The sequence below is a fragment of the Carcharhinus amblyrhynchos genome, chromosome 7 (genome assembly GCF_965287045.1).
Source record: "Carcharhinus amblyrhynchos chromosome 7, sCarAmb.v2.hapA, whole genome shotgun sequence".
Lineage (NCBI taxonomy): Eukaryota > Metazoa > Chordata > Chondrichthyes > Carcharhiniformes > Carcharhinidae > Carcharhinus > Carcharhinus amblyrhynchos.
In genome coordinates this window covers 63,839,883-63,861,962 of record NC_137330.1, presented here as the reverse complement: position 1 = coordinate 63,861,962, position 22,080 = coordinate 63,839,883, and the positions used below count along the sequence as shown (strand labels likewise).

At 39.8% G+C, this 22,080-nt stretch overlaps 1 protein-coding gene across 1 annotated transcript in view; it reads right to left on the bottom strand.

Annotated features, from left to right (window-relative positions):
* Positions 1-22,080, bottom strand: part of themis (thymocyte selection associated) — a 47,869-nt gene that overhangs the window by 10,873 nt on the left and 14,916 nt on the right. Inside the window, exons 2-4 of the mRNA XM_080193302.1 lie at positions 5,700-5,858; positions 3,395-3,850; positions 877-1,922 (exon numbers count right to left, since the gene is read on the bottom strand). Coding sequence (XP_080049428.1) covers positions 877-1,922; positions 3,395-3,850; positions 5,700-5,858 — 1,661 coding nt within the window. The remainder of the gene's footprint in view (positions 1-876; positions 1,923-3,394; positions 3,851-5,699; positions 5,859-22,080) is intronic.

Below are 22,080 nucleotides of genomic sequence, written 5' to 3'. Positions count from 1 at the left end.
AAGGGGAGGCGGTTTAGAACGGAGTTGAGGAGGAACTTCTTCACTCAAAGGGTGGTGAATCTCTGGAATTCTCTGCCCGTTGAAGTGGTGGAGGCTGCCTCGCTAAATATTTTTAAGAAGCGGGTTGATGGGTTCTTGATAAGAGAGGGGATTAAGGGTTATGGGGAGAGGGCGGGAAAGTGGAACTGAGCCACAACAGATCAGCCATGATCTTATTGAATGGCGGGGCAGGCTCGAAGGGCTAGATGGCCTACTCCTGCTCCTATTTCTTATGTTCTTATGAATGGGGGAACCCTGAGTAAGACTCCACTCCCCCTCTGTCCTTTGATTTGGACCCCCCCGGGACAGAGTGTCCTTATGTGGCCTCAATTAACCCATCTCAATCAGCTTTTCCCTCAAGTTTCATGCTCAATTCTGGTGCAGGTTATACTGCAGTACCAGCATTGGCTACCTGTCCTGGCAGTGGAGTATTGCTGGCTGACTGGCTAGCAACTTTGAGATGGACGTCCACCCACAGCAGGATACACTTCCTGAAGTACCTTGAGTGGAAATCAGAAATAATATTACTGACATTTCTTGCTCTCCTAAGACTTTGAGACTCTCAGTCTAAATATGATGCTCTTAATCTCTGGCTGTGATCATCTGACTCAGTCCTTGGCACCTTTCTATGGCTCAGTTACACAGTGAACAGACTTTCTCAGCCAAGCTGTCTCTTTTAATTCCTTTCTATGGACAGACACTGACACAGCAATATGCAGTTCTTCCCTCTGGCCATCTGGATTTTTATTTTTTCCTTTGTATAACAAAAATTCTATATTAAACTGAATTGACATGAAAGTATAATTGTGTCTCATTTGATAGGAGATATTGCCTTACCTTTGGAGATTTGGGAGGATTCAATTTCCGAGGTTGAGGTGCAAATGGCCTCAATGTTGTTGATGTTATAGGTGATTGAGGTTTCTTTGGAGGACGGGGAGGAGGATGCAAAGTGGACTTTGCATATTTTCGCAGACTGTAGTACAAATCTTTGCTGATCTCTTCTATAACGGTTTTTGGTGTAGAAGATGGAACATTTATTGCTGCTTCCTGCATTACTTGGATGGACATATTTACTCTCTGAACTGGAATGTTGAAACATTCTGATGGACTGTTCAGCAAACTGATCAGCAAGCATGGATCAGCAATTTCTTCTTCAATTTTTAATGAAGGCAAGGCTGCTAAATTGTCATCGATTGACAAATCTCTCACACTTACTTTAACATTAAAGGGAAGGCTAAAATCTTTGCAAATATCAGAAATATTGTACTGCTTTTTATCATGAATGACTTCCACAAAGCTCCCTTCCATGTATGTTGGAAGGAGGACTTTCTCATAGTCTTTACCCATAATTTTTTCACAAGCCAGAGCTTCAACTATCTGTTTGTCTCCTTCACAGCTGATTTCCATACTTTGGCATTGATGAACAATAAACTGGTCTCCTACACAGACAGATGAAAACTCTTCATAATCGGATTTGAACTCTTTTGTTGCAATGACATGCAAGTGCTCATTGCTTCTTATGGCAAGCTCCAAGTCGTATACTGTTGGGAATTCTCTTGGCCTTCTTTTAAAACGTCCTTTGTAGCTTTTAGGAATTAAAAAATGTTTTTTATTTAAATCACTTCTGTTCTCAGACACAATTGTTGTTTTGGCAAAGTGCTTCTCATGAACAACAATAACCTTTCCTGCTTTCAGAGGACTGTAAGTATGCTGCTGGTCAGGGTACTCAATTATTTCAGCCAACAGAGGGAAATCTTCATCCGGTTTTTTGAAAAGATCAATTAACGACAAAGGCTGTACAAAGGTGTTAATGTCGCTAACCTCTGTTACATCTACAACCTCTACATCAAGGTTGGATGGTATGTGTACAATATCTTTTCGTACTGAGGAAAATAAATGAGAGAAAAAATTAATTGTTTTTTTCATTAAGTGTACACAGAATTACTTTTACAGAGTTTGGAATCAAGAAGTGCTACATTTGTCATCCTTCCCAATAATTCTTCCTTTGAATTATGCACCAGAAGCTAAATAAGCAACTGTTGCAGATACTAGGAGATATACACAACATCAGCATAGTTTTCCATATGAATTTCCTTCCTAACTTTCCGAAGCACCTAACAGCACTTCAGAGAAACGATACTACAGAGGGGAATTAAATCTGTTCACCACTATATCATAACACTAATACTCTAATATATTATTAAAAGGTTACATTGTTGCACTTTGTCCAGCTGCAATTTTTCTCCATTTGAGGTCACTAAGTGACAAAATGTGCAGCTCAAGAAACATCGGAGGTGATTTTGTGTCTGCCTACTGAGCAAAAATGGTGTGGTAGTATCCTGACACTAGTGGGAAATGAAGTATCTTAATATGGGTCAGGCATAAAAAGGGAAAATCTGCAATTGCTTTGTTTAATTATAGTATTACATTTCAGCTACAGTTAAATCTTGCAATTATTCTGTTTTCCAATTGCCCCTAAAGGGAGAGATACTGAAAAAGTATTTCTACACTTTTCTACACATCTTTATATACTGACTACGGGCGCATTTTCTGATCTCTGCAGCACTGAGTAAGCACAGTAGGGTACAGGAATGCAAATGAGAATTTAGGGTCATATCCCCATAGTTCAAACAGATGAAAGAGTGTGGCAAGTATGTCAGCACATCCCTGAGCTTCCTTTTCTAGTGGACAATATTTTGTGCTAGGAATGCAGAGGAGAAAAAGTTATCCTACTCGCAAGTAAACCAGTAATTAGGTTTACTGAAGACCCAAAATCATGCAGTTCATAAACTGTATATTTGTCTGAGAGCAAGTATGGATAAATCAAGATTAAAATTACGGGCTGGATTGAGGTGTGCACCCTCTTTATTATGATGTTGCTTATACAAGATAAAAGAAAGTTGCTATTGTGAGACAACCCAACATACATATAAAAAAAATGTTCTCAGCAAAGCACTTCAGCAATTGTGCAAATTTTTAATGCTCCCTGGACTAGAAATTTATTTGTATTAACTCAAAAATAAAACCATACAGTCTCTACCTAATTTATTTCATCTAACATTTTTAGATTTATAGATTCTTAGGTTTTGCAAGAGCAGGATTTGCTTTCATGCTCACTTCTACTGTACAGTTGTTCCATGCTGCAGTAAGTGTCCATTTATCATTTTGTAACAGAACAACCATGATAAACCACTAACAAATTGGCTGGATTTTCCTCTTTGTTATTCGCTGATCCACAGCTTTCCACCCATTCAGTATACTGGACAGAAAATCAAGGGCGGGCAATTGCAAAGGCAGAAAATCTCAACATTAGTTTTGCTTAAGAAAGTAAGCAATGGAAAAAGAAATTTCTTACGATTCATCACTGCTTGTATTTCATACACAGGCACCAGGCTCAGGTCACTTTGAAGATACTCATTCAAAAGATTGGGTTCCCAAGCAGCTAATGTTTTTGCGAGCTTCACAACACGCCTTCTCCGTTTAGGGATCTTCCACTCCATAATCTCCATCAGCGTATAAAACTGGTCATCTTCACATTCATAAAACGTACCTTCATACGTTAATGGAAGCCTTACTGTTTCATTTTGACTTTCTCTGATAACTGTACAGTTCATATACTGCTCTCCATCCACTTCAACCAGAGAGTTTAGCACTATACGTTCCCCTTCTTTTATGAAGATGTCATTCACCTGAATATCCATATTGCTCCAAAAGTGTGGATGACCCAAACGGTGATGCCCAAATTTTATAGACTTTGTAATATCTCTAATACTGGTATAGGGGCATGGATCAGCAAGAACTTTGAAAAAACCTAATGAAAGAATCAATTTAAGTTAAATATTAATCGTTATCCTTCCCTATCCAAAACCATTATATATGAAATGATTTCTCAATTTTTAACATTTAAAGTCTTGGCATAACTTAGTCATCCTTTAAATGCATCGGATGTTGTAGCAAACACACAAGGACTGTACTGGTACAAATTTACTGAAATTCCCACCTAGCCCCAGTTCAGATCAACATAACCAGCAATTAAAATTTAAAACAAAATTTAAACGATCAAATAAAATATTAGAATGTCTCCATTTTAAATTTATTTTAGTTGTTTTCTAGGTGTTGCAGCATAATAGTCAGTCTCTCTGCCTTTGGGCCAGAAACTCTGGTTTCAAGTCCCACTCTGGAACATGATGGTCGAGGAAAGTGCTTGCAAGCATGGATAAACAGGTTGAGTATCAACTTGTAAATCCTTCCAACGTATGCCAAAGCAGGTTGCAAGAGTGGAAGAGATTCTTGGCCAGCCACGTGACAAAAAGAACCTGGGAACCTCTACTATCATTATCCTCAGCTTCAGGCTACAAAGTGTGTGTAAAATTGTATGTTGCTACAGGTACTCAGACTCCTTGGGGGGGGCCAGTTGGCTGGACACTCAGTGTGGATCACTGTTTCCTTGCAGGATCGGTTTCCTTGCCCTACTCCTTATGGAGATTGTGGCACTGTGGGTCTGACCTGTTGTCAGGCACAGAATTCAAGTTCTTTTCTCATATTTATTTCGATACCTCCATCGCCAATTAGATTACTGCCAAAAAACACTGAGACGTTATATATAACAATTGTGACACTAATCAGGTTATGCTGAAATACAATTGCATGCCCAAAACTTCGCATAGTTCTCCAACTTCAGTCTTTAATATTACTTCTATGCTTCTGTAATCTGTGCTTCTGGTTACAAAGTTCGTACAATTGAATTCAGCTTTTGCTATACAGGCTACACTTCACTCAACTAACTACATCTTACCACTCTGAAAATATTAGTGAGGAAATGGTTTTACAAAATGTTTTATAATTGCCTACTTATGTTGGCTAGAAACAATCAATTGGGAATGTAATAGCTTATATGGAATTTAATTCTTCAAGATGGGACGCACTTGCTCATATATATGTGCAAACTGCACCAAATCTACTTAGTGTAGGGCATGCATTTCTCAACACAACAATTAACTTAGTTTATATTGCATGTTTACAGTGTAAAAAAAATAAATTTGATGCTTTAGTCAAAAGCATTTGTTTTATTCAATCACAGGATGTAGGTGTCACTGGCTGGGCCAGCATTCATTGCCCATCACTAATTAAACTGAGTGGCTTGCAAGGCCATTTCAGAGGAATTCAAGAATCAGTCAAAATAAATTAGCGAACCAGATGGGCATTTACAACAATCATTTAATAATCATCATTAGACTTTTAATTCCAGATTATCAAATTCAAATTTCACCATCTGCCACGGTGGGATTCGAACCGGGCTACCCAGATCATTACCCTGGGTCTCTGGATCACTAGTACAGTGACAATACCTCCTCTAAAGGAAGAAAGAGGTTGCCAATAGCAGAGTGATTGAAACTGGGGTCTTGCAGGAGACCAGAATTGAAGGACTGCAGGTATTTCAGAACGTTGTATGGGTGAATGAGGTGACAGAGATAGAACAGGATGAGGCTTTAAAAGGATTGAAAACAAAAAATAATTTCAAAATCTATGTGTTGCACAACCAAAGTAGGTCAGCAAGTACAGTGCTTTTAGGTGAAAGGGAGCTAGCTGCTTTGAGTAAGGATACAGACTGCAGAGTTTTGGGTGAACTTAGACAACGCATAATATAAATGCAAAAATACCTGGATAGTCCAGTGGTAGTTCCACTGTATTTCTGAATTTGGTGTTTTTAATACCATCACAGCTCTCCACTTTCACTTTATCTATTTTGAATCCAATGACTTTAATTACTTCTCCTGTGGCCAGGCAACATTCGTGTCCATGCATTTCATAAACAGAACCTGGAAAAACATTTCACATGTTTTAATAGTAACTCCGGGAATCCTCAAAATGTACTTAAAGCACAATAGAAATGGAAAAAATTGGCTTGGATATATAGTTTAAAGATTGTAATACGCATCTGAATCAAATTTAATCTAGGAAAAGTAAATCACAAATACCAGAACTTTCTAATATGTTAAATTGCTGATCTATAATTATGGGAAAATAATAATCTTTGGTGTCATTTAAAAATGTTGTAATATCATGACAGACTAAAGTTAAATAACCCATTACATTTCAATTGTGAAATCCCTATAAACATAATCATGATAATTATGACAGAAACTAAGAGTTTGGAAAAATCTAAGTATTTTTATTTGACAAATGGAAGTTTTACCTCCATAAATAAAGTACAGTGCTACTGAGAAATCTACAACATGGTATATATTGCAATAATTTTGTGGCAGCTGGAGACAAATCATTTGATTTTTCAGAAATCATATCATCCAATCTTGTTCTCCTGAGGCATACCATACTGAGAGTCATGGAACATACAAGCAGGGATTGGTAATTTGGTTATTTTGGGAACCTTTATTTTGAATTACTCTGATGGACTTCAAACTCCTCCCACTACAGCATCAATTTATTGTTAAATAATTGGAGAGTTTTCACCTCTGTTACTCTATTTAGAACTTCTAATGTACAACATTAGTCATTTAGTCAAATTCTGTGTTGCAATGATTATACATCAATAGTTCTTAATGTGCATCGTTAATAAAACTTCATAAACTTGAAAGCAGGCAACACAGATTTGTAAGCAAATCATGCTCATAAAGTTAGCACAGGATTAAGATTGTTCAGGTTCACTATAATTGCAATAATAGCTGCAGAGAAAGGAGTGCTTAACAAGACCAAACATTCCCCCACAAAGAGTGACTAAGACTGATCTTAAGTCACTCTCATATACCTTAATGAATTTTATAACTTTTGTCTGGATGCCTTAGAAAGAGTCTCCCCAGAATGCTGCATAGCAGCACGAGATAAAAAGTTAAATGTCTTAGGTTTCCTCAATGGTCAGTTTGTGTCATCCCTAGATTTACATATACTAAATAAAAATATTCTCTCTTGTGGCATTTCAATAAATCAATAATTTTGATGTACACAATTATATGTTGGCAATGTCTAAAGGATACACGAAATGCGGTTGATCTTCTCATACAATTTTAAAATAATTAAAAACGCCTTCCCATAAACCACAAGAATGTACAATTTAAAGTGGTTTTGAATTGAAACTTGCTTTTGAATTGTGGCATCTATTTTGCATATACCATTTGTAGCAATTCATGATAAACTATCTAATTTTGGCCATGTACTGTATACAGGACATGCTTCAAAACTGCTGAAAAGGAAGACTAGATCCTTAATAATATTCATTAGTTAGTACAAAGCTCTTAGCTAATCAGTCTAAAGCAGGTATTTTCTGCAGTCATTAACTATAGCAAATTTACTGTCACAAATTTACTTATGCCATACAAAACATCACATGGAAGTTCAGAAGCGTTTCTGTAGTTTCATACAATTACTTAAACTGGACAGTCATGATACAACTGGTTAAACTTTAATTATATATTTATTGATTTTAAAATATATGACCTCACTTAATTAGAAAAATAAATAAACACTGGGGTTATAGTTTGTTGCAGAAGGGCAAAGAACTCCATTCACCTATAGCTGGACTTGCTCTTGCCCACTTAGTGTTAATGTTTTGAATCACTATTTGCTGCAAAGGCAAGCTGATAGTGTTGCAGTGAAGGAAACCAGGCATCTAAGACCTGAGCGAGCAAGTAATTGCATATCTCCTTTATCAAAATTGTGAAATTAGTAACATGAGGACTGAGAAGGAACTATAAATTAGAACTAAATATCACATCAGATACAGAAACTGGAATAAAGAGTGTGCTAAAACGATTAGATCGTTTAATTAGCAAACTGTAAAGTGCCAATGGAAAAGTATTTCTTAAACTTAAATTTTACATTTTTAAAATCTCCATCAACAATTAATAACCTGCGGGAATGAAACTCCAGCTTTGTAATAGCCAAATTTCTGTGCCAGAAAACTTGACAGTAAACAACACTTCTTGACCTTAAAAGGATATGTAGATTGAAACAGGCATGACTTAACTTTTTATGAAAAGTCTAACTATGAAAATACAGCAATGCTTTTCAATAAGGATCCAGACAGATGATAATTTTGCAAAACCTTTCGAATGGCATCTTCCTTTCCATTGAAGATGCTGTGACATTTCTGTAGAAATAGTAATAAGTACCAATACCCAATTGTTATTTTGACAAATTATGGCCCTCTTGATCACCCCCATAACTTTGCAGGAAAAGCAGCATACATTTTGGGTAAACTGGGCTGCCTCTCCATTTCGGGTGAAGTTACATTTGCAGTTGGGGTGTATTTTGAAGTAAATTCCTAGTTATAGAACCAAAAATGTTGTACTACAGAAGCCCATCAGCCTATTGTGTTCATATGATGTGTCAGCTCAAATTAAGTTGTCATTTTTCATCTTACTTGCTGCTTACTAAATCCCTCCCACTTCCTCTTCAGTAAAGGTGGATACAAGTAACTTGTTTCCTGTCATAACTTAGATCAAAAAAGGTTTCTGTTGCAGCTTCTTTTGCAATGATTTGAATTCGCCACAGTGCACACTCAGACCTTTGAGAATCGTAAGGCATAGATGTAAATGCTAGCTCTTCAGTTGCAGAATGATAGCTTCTGCAAAGAACTTCAATTGACTCCCCAGACTTTTCAAAAGGAGCTGAGGTCACAGAGTAAAAACGGTAATGAAGTCATTCAGACAGTAGAAAGATTAATTAGATAACTACATACGTTTTGAATTTGACATTTTCTGTTCTTGCTGAAATTTTCTACACCTTGCTGTTACTTCTTTAATGCAGTACAGGAGCTTGGGTATGAAACTTAAACAGTCAGAATATATGTACTGAAAACATAGTTTTTATCTTAATTTTACAAGGGACTGTTCACAATAAGGGTAGCAGGTGGATGAGAACAACATTACCTCCAAAATCTCTTCCAAGTTGTACCTGACTTGGATATATATCACCATCTTTTCATGATCACTGAACCAAAATCCTATAATTTCCGACCTGATGGCATTGTGAGGATACCTTCACCCTATGGATACCAAAGTGGTTTAACAGGGCAGTACAACACCTTACCCATGCTAACTGTGAGCTCTCCCCTTAACCTTCATTGCTCTAAGGACCGTTCTCCATCTAATCACGGGTATTCAAAATTAAGTTGTGTTTCAGAAGAACCAAAAGGGGAAAAAGAATCATTTTTTAATACATAGGTCTGTAACTAGAGATCATAGATTTAAGAAAATTAGTGAAGGAACTAAAAGGGAAAAGGAGTAGAAATTTCTCCATACTGAGGTTATGGAACACATTTCTTGAAAGAATGGTAGGATCAGATTACATAGGAATTTTCAAATGGCAATTGGACATTATCCCCATAACAGTGCATATTTCTGCAGGTTAAAGTTGGGACGTGGGACTAAATAGAATACTTCTTTCAAAGGAGCAGCACAGGCATGGTAGGTCAAATGCCTCCTTCTGTACTGACGGTCTCTGTGATTCAAACTAGGGACGGGCAACAAATTCTGGTTGGATCAGCAAACTTACGTTCACATAATGAATGGAAAAAAAAATCTGTTTAATGCATGACTTTCAGCTTCTGACTAATTTGAAGTGGAGGCACGCAGTTTTGGGTAGCAAAATGATAACGTGTGGTCAGATTAGTTCTCAACAAAGGACTTGATGTTGGAACAAGTTGGAAGAGCTGGGTGACATTTTTTCATTCCTATATTCTAATTGATAAATGCCTTTTTCAAAGGTTTCTTATCCAATTTATGCATTAGCTTTTTCACTTTACCACCGAAGCCCATCCGTCATTATAAAGATTTTCAATTACACCACTTATCTTGGTTAATAATGCTACTATTGGTTTAATCTCAAGCGCTCCTTTGATCTTCTGATACTGCCTTCTGGCATTCAAAAACAAAGGAAGTATTACTTTACATTCTGCATTTCCTTCCTAAAACATTTCAGTTTTGTGCTCTTTCATTTAACTATTTGAGTATTGAATTCATTAGCTAAGCACAAATAATATTGATTACTTGTATTATGAAATTTGAATATTGTTTTTTGTAGATTAGGTTTAAAATAACATACAAAATGAGATAATATTTCTGAGAACAAGTGATCAGATCTGAATATTTTTCACTCAGGCCACTCGTTATTTTAGCTGAACAACTAAACCCTCATTTCTCTGATTATTTAATTTAGCAATTCCAAACTCAAACAATAAAATAGCTATAGGAAAATAATTTATGCAACACAGCCCTTTTTTAATTTTGCCTAGCTCACTGCTGCTCGTGCATACGCTCTATTCTCCGAGTGAGTTATTGGTTTCTTTTTAGTGGTTTTATAGTCTTTATGCACTTGGTCAGCCTGTTTCATAAATCATCTGTTAATTGCGAAGACTGATTTCTGTATACTTTTTTAATGTAATTATGTCCCTCAGATTGCTTCTTGCTTCTGTTGAACAAACCTTTCTGACCCATATCCTATAATGATTTTAAAAACATCAAGGCTGGTAGCAATGGGTGCTATTCTGGTTGGCGGTTGGTGACTAGTGGAGTGCCGCAGGGATCGGTGCTGGGGCCTCAACTATTTACCATTTATACAGATGATCTGGAGGAGGGGGCTGAGTGTAGGGCGACGAAATTTGCTGATGACATGAAGATGAGTGGAAAGGCCAATTGCGTGGAGGGTGTGGAAAGTCTGCAGAGAGATCTGGATAGGTTGAGCGAGTGGGCGAGGACCTGGCAGATGGAGCATAATGTTAGCAAGTGTGAGGTTATCCACTTTGGCAGAAATAACAGTAGGAGGGATTATTATTTAAGAGGCAAAAAGCTGCAGCATACTACAGTGCAGAGGGACCTGGGGGTCCTTGTGCACGAGTCGCAAAAACCCAGTCTGCAGGTGCAGCAGGTGATCAAGAAGGTGAATGGAATGTTGGCCTTTATAGCGAGGGGGATAGAATATAAAAGTAGAGAGGTCTTGTTGCAACTGTACAGGGTACTGGTGAGGCTGCAGCTGGAGTACTGTGTGCTGTTTTGGTCGGCGCACTTGCGGAAGGATATATTGGCCTTGGAGGGAGTGCAGAGGAGGTTCACTAGGCTGATACCAGAGATGAGGGGGTCAGCCTATGAAGAGAGAATAAATAGACTGGGCCTGTACTTGTTGGAGTTTAGAAGGATGAGGGGAGATCTTATAGAGACGTATAAGATAATGAAGGGGATGGTTAGGGTAGAGGTAGAGAGATTCTTCCCGCTTAGAAAGGATAGCAGGACTGGAGGACACAGCCTCAAGATGCAGGGGGGGTGGGGGGGAGCAGTTTAGATCAGAGTTGAGGAGGAACCTCTTCACTCAAAGGGCGGTGAATCTCTGGAATTCTCTGCCCTTTCAAGTGGTAGAGGCTACCTCGCTAAATATATTTAAGTCAAGGGTAGATAGGTTTCTGATAGACAGGGGAATTAAGGGTTATGGGGAGAAAGCAGGAAAGTGGAACTGATCCACTTCAGATCAGCCATGATCTTATTGAATGACATGGCAGGCTCGAAGGGCTAGATGGCCTACTCCTGCTCCTATTTCTTATGTTCTTACGCTCTTAAGGCTACGATTCTCCTGAGTGAAATTCAAATGCTGCCGCCAATGGGAAATTTGGTGCATTTCCCGCTGGCACTGACAGTGCTAGTAAGATAGGATTTATTGACTTTAAAAAGTCTCAATGTGAATCACACCAGGCTAAACACATCAGCTGTTCAGCTGACAATCAAGAACACTTCCTACTTTTCCTTCCCTCAGGATGATTGAATGAAGAGTAACCCAGACTCATTAATGCAGGAAATATTTCATGTAAGACCTTTTATGAGACCAGTATTTTTGAGTTACAACTGTGGATTTACCTCTGACAGTCTCTACCACAACAAGAACCTGGAAAAAATTCATTGAAGCCTGTAACTTAGCTGCCCCCCCCCAAAAAAAATCCAGTTAATCACGAGACTAATTAGATGCTGCATGCAATGTCCACTTAAGACATGCAATATAACTGATTCAAACCTGTAGTTTTCCCCATGACAACCCCATCTCAATGGTTCTACCTTTCTGTGAAATATAGTTCTGAAATTGTACCTAATGCAGGAGCATCAGGGTGGCACTGCACACTAGGGTTTTGAGCTTGTATACAATACAATAAAATCTCTAGACTTGCACATATAAAGTCTCATGAGCTTCCACTCTCATCTAATTATTGAAAGATAAACACTCCCCATACACAATGAGAGAGTTAGCCCAATACCAGCCATTGCATATCTCCTAGTGATCAGCTTCCCACTATCTCACTCAGATGCTGAAAATGATGAGGAAAACGATCATAAAAAGACTTGCATTCTGGTGTAGCACCCCATCACCTCCTCTTAATGCCCCAAAGTGACTATGGATTATATTGAAATATTATAAACAATTCTTAATGAGGAAGCACTTCATGCTTAATGGAGCATGAACTGATTGATCTGCTCTGGAACTGTTCATCAAAGCAGCCGGCAGCTCATTTAGGCTAAAAAGGGGGATCTTGCTTTGGGCTGCACAGTGGCTAGCACTGCTGCCTCACAATGCCAGGGTTCTATTTCAGCCTTGGATGACTGACTGTGTAGAGTTTGCAGACTCTCCCCATGACTGCATGGGTTTCCTCTGAGTACTCTGGTTTCCTCCCACAGTCCAAAGACATGCAGGTTAGGTGGATTGGCCATGCTAAACTACCTCTTAGTGTCCAAAGATGTGTAGGTTTTGTGGATTTGCCATGATAAATGCATGAGGTTATGGGAGTGGGGTAAGGGGTGGGCATGGGTAAAATGCTCTTTTGGAGAATCAGTGCAGACCTGATAGGCTGAATGGCCTCCTTCAGCCAATAACTTCCAAAGAACTTTAAAGAGGTTTCAGAACAGCTGGGCCTTATGGAGAGAAAGCAACAGGATGTTCCCTGTGAAACTGACAGCTCCTTTCACTCAAAGCACTTCATACAGGTCTGGTAACACATCGGGCTTCTAAAATCAACAAATGGCAATGCCTACTGTAGAATAGAATGCTGCTACAAATTGAACGTTTCCAGGTGTTCAGGGAGCGTGGATTTTTATGAGACCAGATCACTTCAAAAATTTTACAGTACACAGACAATAATAAAGATTTTTTTACCAGAAATGCACCTGAAATCACCATCCCCAAGATTAGCTTTCACGTTTGCCAGGGATTCAAAGAGAAGTTCAGCTCGATTTGAAGGGATATGCCAGCCTGAGCCCCCCAACCCTCAGGATCCACCGGGGCTCCCCCCACCCACGTTCCCTAGCACCTAACAGTGGCAGAGGAGCAACTAGGCGCAGCTGGAGACAATATTACTTCTTTGCCCTACCGACACCCCCCAACCTTGTGGTCCACGGTACTTGGTCCCCAACTGGGGGGTGTGGGGGGCGGGGGGAGGGGGAGGAGGAGGAGGAGGAGGAGGAGGAGGAGGAGGAGGAGGAGGAATTGCAGGACGCTACTGAATCAAACTTTCAGCCCACTAATTGTATTAAAACGAATTTAAATCAAGTTCTCGTCTGTTCTAAACCAGAAACTGTTTTGGAACAATTGGCTGGGAGACTTGCAATGGGTTTGCAGCATGGTGAGAATCCCAATTTGACCGTCATGCCCAATTCAAGGGGCCAATGGGAATCCCAGCTGGGGTTAGTGGCCCCAGAGAATCACCCCCCAAGTTACTTTTCTCATTACTTCACTTTCAGTCTCTTTTTCAACATTGAAAGGCTTAAGCCTGAGTGGGCAGTGCCCATCCTTTATTTTTAATCAGGATATAAAAAAGTGTGGAACAAGAAAGTGGCCCCAAATTTCCATGCAGAATGTTACACTTCTTTTAACCCAATGAAAAGATTTGCACCGCTGGCTGGTGTGCCAGAGAGGCACTTACACATGATTTACCTGGGTGAGCTTATATACATAACCGCTGGAAGGGAATAATAATTGGTATAAATCCTATGCAAAATGGGATGGGTATGAGCAGCTTAAGTGCATGGGAGCATTTAACGAGACACTTCAGTCTACACACTTGAGCAAAGATATGGAACAGTGTTTGGCTCATTCATTTAACACTCAGGACTTCCTTCTAAGTCTCACAATAGTTCCAGAATTACGACAACATGAGCACCAAGCAGACAACAAGGTTTGGCATCAAGTCAAAAATAAGAACAGAAAAGTTCACTGGTTCACGAGCCCATGTGGGGGAAGCTGAATGCTGGATCTACAAAAAGTTCACTCAGAAATATAATTTCTGACTCCTACAAGTGCCAAGAAAAAGTTCAATGACCTCACCTGGATTGGCATGATAACATAGTGGACAGCCTTGTTCATCTTCCTTATCCAGCCTGGATACTACACTATGTCCTCTTACCATAAATATCCTTCATACTACACTCTGGTTCAGACCAGCCTCTAGCTTAACATTCTGCAGTATTGTTTCCCAGCTCACTCAACAGCAACTACTTACATATACAGATCAATATTTTTTTCCCATGACTTTAATTGGCTAATTTCTCTTTTCTTTCACTTTAGCTTTCCAATGTAACAAGGCACAAATTGAACTGCTAATCTTCCCCTCATTAACATTATCCTCTTACAGAACAAACTAGTCTACATGCCTACCACTGGCAGGTCAGTTGAGGGGAGATCTTTACTATTAACCTCCTAAGCCCCTTCAGGAGGTGGCCATGAAATTTTTGCAAAAGCGCTTAGTTCTTATGGAGGGTGATGGTTATGTCCACAATCTACCAACAGTACAAAAGTTCGTGGTTGAATAGCCAAGTAGTCACTCTGCCATCCCTGTGAAGCAGCATAAAGACATTTTCTATCACTCCCTCTCTATCCTGTCAGGGTAATGCTCATCCATTCACAGTTATCCTCTTTTTCTATAGATGTACCACAACTGCAAGGGGAAAGAGTACAAGGAAGGTGATGATAATGAACAGCAGGATCAGCCAAAAGCAGATTTATCCTAGTAGTCTATGAAGATGATGATGACGCAAAAATAACAAGCACCCGTCTACTCAAGAATCCCAATTGCCTGACACTGTCATTTCTCAGGAAAGTGGCAGATGCCAGGGCTCTAGCCATTCCCTTTAGAACACTACATCAGTGGCACATGGAATCAAGATCAGGCTGCTCAGGAGCAAGTCTCCATGAGATTAGGGCCATCTTACTACCATTAGGTTTTTATAGATCACAAGGAGCCCACTATCTCCCATGATTTTGACTTTAGGTGGCACCTAAGAGAAACCATAGCTAAAAGAAAGGCTCTTGTATGTATGTGAGAAAATGAGGGGAGAAAAGGCTGATTGCATGTAATTATGTTAATTATAATAAAAAACATACATTCATGTAACAATTTGTTATTGATGGAAGTTAGATTCACACAGGAAACAGTGCTCAGGTGACGACTGGCGCACTCACACAGGAATACATTGAACTGACATTGTCTTTTGTAAGATTGCCTTTCAAGGGAAAGTCACTTTACAGTGGAGGAGAAAGAACACAGTCTGCTATATCAAAGCTAGTCACTGCTGTATTACAGGGAAAGGCAGCAAGCAATGTGCAAACAGTACCACAAACATGGTAATGCAAAAACAACATAATTTGTTTTAATATTACTGGTTGAAGAATACTGGAAAACTTACTTTGATCTTCTTCAATCTCATAAGAGACAGCATCACAAAACAAGACAGGCGTATCAGCCTAGATTATACTCTCAGATCTTTAGTGAGGCTCAAAACCACAAAGTTCTGACTCAGAAGTGAGGTTAACACCTAAATTATACAAGATCAAGGACCCAATGTGAGAAGCTGTAGGAATAGACCCATAGACTATTAAACGTAGGTACAGCATGTGGAGCATCTTCATATCATACGTTTATTGGAAAGGTTAATTACCGAGGCAAAAAATGTTCCATGTGGCAAACCCTAAAAGATGAAATATTTTGCAGAGTCATTTTCCTGTACTTGGGTGGCATGGTAGCACTGCTGCTTCACAGCACCACGGACCCGGGTTCAATTCCCAGTTTAAGTCACTGTCTGTGAGTTTGCACATTCTCCCCATGTGTGTGTGGGTTTCCTTTGGGTTCCTCCCACATTCTGAAAGACATGCTGGTTAGATGCATTGACCCAAACAAGTGCAGACTGTGGCGACTAGTAACGTCACAGTAACGTCATTGCAATGTTAATGTAAGCCTTACTTGTGACTAATAAATAAACTTTATTTTTTACTTAAAATGTCACCTGCACACAATCTTTCCTGCAAAAGAATTACTTGTCCAGCAATTAGAAGAAATAAGTCCCATTTTTCATCTGCTTTTGCTTTCCTTTAAATTTTTTTTATAGAATCCCTCCAGTGTGGAAGGAGGCCATTCAGTCCATCGAGTCTGCACCAACCACAATCCCACCCAGGTCCTACCCCCATAACCCCATGCATTTACCCTAGCTAGTAGCCCTGACACTAAGGGGCAATTTAGCAGGGCCAATCTACTTAACCCATACATCTTTGGACTGTGGGAAGAAACCAAAGCATCCAGAGGAAACTCACGCAGACAAGGGGAGAACGTGCAAACTCCACACAGTCAGTGGCCTAAGCTGGGAATCAAACCTTGGTCCCTGATGCTGTGAGGCAATAGTGCTAACCACTATGCCACCGTGGTCAGCACAGGTGGCAGGGTGGTCTTGTTCCCGTTTTCTGATTTCTCATCCTTATGAACAAAATCCGAGATTACGTCAAAGGAAACGACTCCTTAAACATCCTAAAAGCACCCATTTCAAAGACTTTAAGTAAGAGTTTGTGTCACAACCATCAACATTACTTAAACAGTAATACAACTAATTATTAGATTCAGGAAATCTCAAATAAAAACAGGATAATGGATCAGAATTTCCAAGAAATGATAATCACAGTCAGACTGCCATTTTGAGCCTTCTTGTTACCTTAAGTCAGCACATTTCCCACCCAACATTCTGACTTAGGCTTGCTATAAAACGTGCATTATTGGCTCTGGGGACTCTTCAGTGCAGGGGAGATGAAGGCACGCCCCTTTCTACAGCAAATGCTGCCATAAAACAGGTAGGTCCAAAAAGTTTCCAGCCACTTTGAAAAGTCAAGGAGAAGGTGAGTGGATGGGGTGGATTGAGGGGAAGGTAATTGGAGCAGTTTAGTAAGGGAGTGGGGGATGTTGTCAGTACTATAGTTACCCAGGGATTAGAAGTGGCATTGATCTTTCTAACTTGTCATGGGTAATTATTCTGCTAAGAGAATTGGAACCTCTCTTAGCAGAACGTCTAATTTAAATTGGTGTCTCAGAAGGTTCCCAGTTTCATTTGGAACTTTACATTCACTACCTTGACCACTCAGTCAAAGTCACTGAAAGTTTTGTGGCATTACAGTCAGATTCTTGGAGCTAGATTCTTTAAATTGACCTCACATAAGAACACAAGATCTAAGAGCAGGAGCAGACCATCTGGCCCCTTGAGCCTGTTGGGCCATTCAATAAGATCATGGCTGATCATTTTGTGCACTCAGCTCTATTTACTTGCCAGCTCACCATAACCCTTAATTCCTTCATGGTAATTAGGAATTACCTCCTTTTCCTTTTGGAGTGCATATTTCAAAGTCCTCCTGACTTCAATGTAAACAACATAACTCTCCATCTTCTCAACTAATGTCTCCCAGTACTGCAGAGTATCCGGGAGCCCTCTTGCAGGGCTACTGCCTGAGACGCTTTTGGAGGCAGATCCACCAGATGGAATCTGTGTTTTAGGACAAGCATGGAGATAAGCATCATCTTGGTCCAGAATTGGGTAATCATGCATTGGCACCAACAAATTTTTAGCCCTTTATATTTTTTTAATTAGATATATTTTGCTTCTTTTTTTTAAGAAACACCCGATACAGAAGCAGGTCATTCGCCCAATCACTCCATGCCTGTCCCCTTGAGCCATCACCCATCTGTTCTCATCTAAATCTACTATTGAAACATCTATTTATTCCCTTTTCCCTCACATTCATCTAGCTTTCCAAAATTACTTGCTTCAGACACTCCCCGTGGTACTGAGTTCCACTCTTTGCTTTGATTTCCAACTGGATTTCTTGGTGACAATCTTACATTGTTGACCTCTAGTTTTGTTGTTCTCCACAACTAGAAACGTTCTCTATGTATCCACTCTATGAAAACCTTTCATAAGTTTAAATACCTTTATTAGGTTACCTCTCAGCCTTCTTTTTCAAGATTGAAGAGAAACAGTCTGTTGATCCTTTCCTGAAATGTATACATTTCTGCAATAATCTTTGTAAATATAAATCACTGCATCCCCTATATCCTTTTCATAATAGTGGCCAAAACTTCGCAGTACTTTAATTATGGCTTAACCAACTTTTGAATAAAATGTTTCACATAATTTTCCTACTTTCAATTCTATCCTTTTAGCAATAAAGCCTAGTGCTTGGTTTGCTTTACTTTACTTTACTTATGATCTCACTGATCTGTGGTATAACCTGAGTATCACTGACAGGATCAGCACTTGTTGACCATCACTAATTGCCCTAGAGAAGATGTGGTAAACTATAGTTAAGAAAGCGCACCAAAGCCTCTTTCTCAGAGGACTAAGGAAATTTGGAATGTCGGCTATGATTCTCACTAACTTTTATAGATGTACCATTGAAAGCATTCTTTCCGGTTGTATATGGCTTGGTATGGTTCCTGCTCTGCCCAAGAGAAGTGAGTGGGTGAGGGTCTGGCAGATGGAGTACAATGTTGGTAAATGTCATTCATTTCAATAGGATTAACAGCAAAATGGACTATTATTTAAATGGTAAAAAATTGCAGCATGCTGCTGCGCAGAGGGACCTGGGTGTCCTTGCACAGGAATCTCAAAGGGTTTGTTTGCAGGTGTAGCAGGTAATTAAGAAGGCAAATGGAATTTTGTCCTTCATTGCTAGAGGGATGGAGTTTAAAAACAGCAAGGTTATGTTGCAGCTATATAAGGTACTGTGTACAGTTTTGGTCTCCTTACTTAAAAGGATATTCTGGCACTGGAGGGGGTGCAGAGGAGATTCACTAGATTGATTCCAGAGTTGAGGGGGTTGGCTTATGAGGAGAGACTGAGTAGACTGGGGCTATACTCATTGGAATTCTTATTCTTCTGCGATCTTATAGAAACATATAAGATTATGAAGGGAATAGGTAAGATAGAAGCAAGGAAGTTGTTTCCACTGGTGGGTGAAACTAGAACTGGGCGCATAGCCTCAAAAGAAGGGGAAGCAGATTTAGGACTGAGCTGAGGAGGAACTTCTTCACACAAAGTGTTGTGAATCTGTGGAATTCCCTGCCTAGTGAAGCAGTTGAGGCTATCTCATTGAATGTTTTAAGGCAAAAACAGATAATTCCTTTAATGTTCAAAAATTTAAGGGCCATGGTGAGTGGGCGAATAAGTGGAGCTGAGTCCACAAAAAAAAAATCAGCCATGATCTTATTGAATGGCGGAGCAGGCTCGAGGAGCCAGCTGGCTCCTAGTTCTTACGTTAAGATCACAAAAAACTACAAAAGGTCACGAATGTAGCCCAATCCAACCTCCCATCCATTGGCTGTATACACATCTCACTGCCCCGGCAAAGCAGCCAGCATAACTAAGGACCCCAAGCAACCCAGACACACTCTCTTCCACCTTCTTTCTTCAGGTAAAAGATACAAAATTTTGAGGTCATGTACCAATCGACTCAAGAACATTTTTTTCCCTGCTGCCACGAGACTTTAGAGACAACCTACCTTGCATTATGTTGATCTTTCTTTACACCCTAGCTATAACTGTAACACTACTTTCTGCACTCTTTTGTTTCCTTCTCTATGAACAGTATGCTTTATCTGTGTAATGCACAAGAAACAATACTTTTCATTGTATCCTAATACATGAGACAATAATAAGCCAAAACAAAGTAAGCTGCAGTTCATCTGATGTAAGCACACCCATAGTGGAATTAAGAAAGGAGTTCCAGGGTTTTGATCCAATGACAGTGAAGGAATGTTGATATAGTCCCAAATCAGGATGGGTCCGGCTTGGAGTCAAACTTGCAAATGATGGTGCTCTTATGTGTCTGCTGCCCTTGTGTTTCTAGGCAGTAGAGATCACAGGCTTGGAACATGTTGTGAAATAAGTCTTGGTGAGATGTTGCAGTGCATCTTGTATGTGGTATATACTATTACTGTGCATCAGTGGTGGAAAGAATGAAGGTTTAAATTGGTGAATGGGGTATTGTTCCAGCAGGTTGGCTATGTGCTGAATGGTGTTGAGTTTTTTGGGTGTTGTTGGAGCAGCACTCATCCAGGCAAATTGAGTGCAATCCATCACACTCCAGGCTGCTGCCTTGTAAATAGTGCACAGGCTGTGGCGAGTCAACAGGATGTTGATGGTGGGAGATTCAGCAATATGGTAATGTAATCTAATGGCCAGATTAATGATTTGGGGACATGGGTTCAAATCAACCAAGGCAGTTGGTGGAATTTAAGTTCAATTGATAAGGCTAGAATATAAAGCTAGTTTCGATAATGGTGACCATGAAACTTATCAATTGTTGTAAAACCCCACCTGGCTTACTAATGCTCTTTAGGGAGAGAGATCTGTCATCCTTACCTAGCCTGGCCTACATGTGACTCCTGAACCTACAGCAATGCGGTTGACTCTTAACAGTCCTCAGAAATGTTCAAGGGCAATTCGGGATGAGCAACAAGTGCTGGTTTTGCCAGCAACACCAATATCCCATGAAAGAATAAAGAATTAAAAAAAGAGTATTACTCCTGATCAGCTTCAGAATCACTGAAATTTTAATATGGACCAAACTATTTAAAAGATCTAGGGGTACATGTTCATAGCTCCTGGAAAGTGGAGTCACAGGTGGACAGAGTGGTGAAGAAGGCATTTGGCATGCATGGTTTCATCGGTTAGAACACTGAGTTGAGGCGTCCTTTGAAGTTGTACAAGACATTGGTAAGGCCACACTTGGAATACTATGTGCAACTCTGGTCACCCTATTATAGGAAGGATATTATTAAACTAGAAAGAGCGCAGGAAAGATCTACTAGGATGCTACCGGGACTTGATTGATTGAGTTATAAGGAGAGGCTGGGACTTTTTTTTCCTGGTGTGTAGGAGACTGAGGGGTGACCTTATAGAGGTCTAAAAAATAATGATGGGCATAGACAAGGTAGATCGTCAACATCTTTTTCCAAAGGTAGGGGAGTCTAAAAGTAGAGGGCAGAGGTTTAAGGTGAGAGAGGTGAGATACAAAAAAGTGTTCAGAGGGACAGATTTTTCACACAGAGGGTGGTGTGTCTGAAACAAGCTGCCAGAGGTAGTAGTAGAGGCAGGTACAATTTTATTTTTTAAAAAGCATTTAGAAGATAAAGGGGGGGCGGTTCAGAACGGAGTTGAGGAGGAACTTCTTCACTCAAAGGGTGGTGAATCTCTGGAATTCTCTGCCCGTTGAAGTGGTGGAGGCTGCCTCGCTAAATATTTTTAAGAAGTGGGTTGATGGGTTTTTGATAAGAGAGGGGATTAAGGGTTATGGGGAGAGGGCGGGAAAGTGGAACTGAGCCACGACAGATCAGCCATGATCTTATTGAATGGCGGGGCAGGCTCGAAGGGCCAGATGGCCTACTCCTGCTCCTATTTCTTATGTTCTTATGTTCTTATAGTTACATGGGTACGATGGGTATAGGAGAGATACAAGCCAAATGCGGGCAATTGGGATTAGCTAGGGGTTTTAAAAAAAAAGGGGCAGCATGGACAAGTTGGGCCGGACAGCCTGTTTCATGCAGTAAACCTCTATGACCTGGGTGGGCAGCTCCTTTACAGGCCTGTCCTCTAGCAGGAAGTAGTACTGGTGGAGAATGGAGTGCTGGAGACACTGGCAAAATTAGGAGCCACTGCATCTTTGACCTTAGTTATTTATTTTGTTTGATTTATTATTGTCACATGTATTAGTATACAGTGAAAAATATTGTTTCTTGCATGCTAT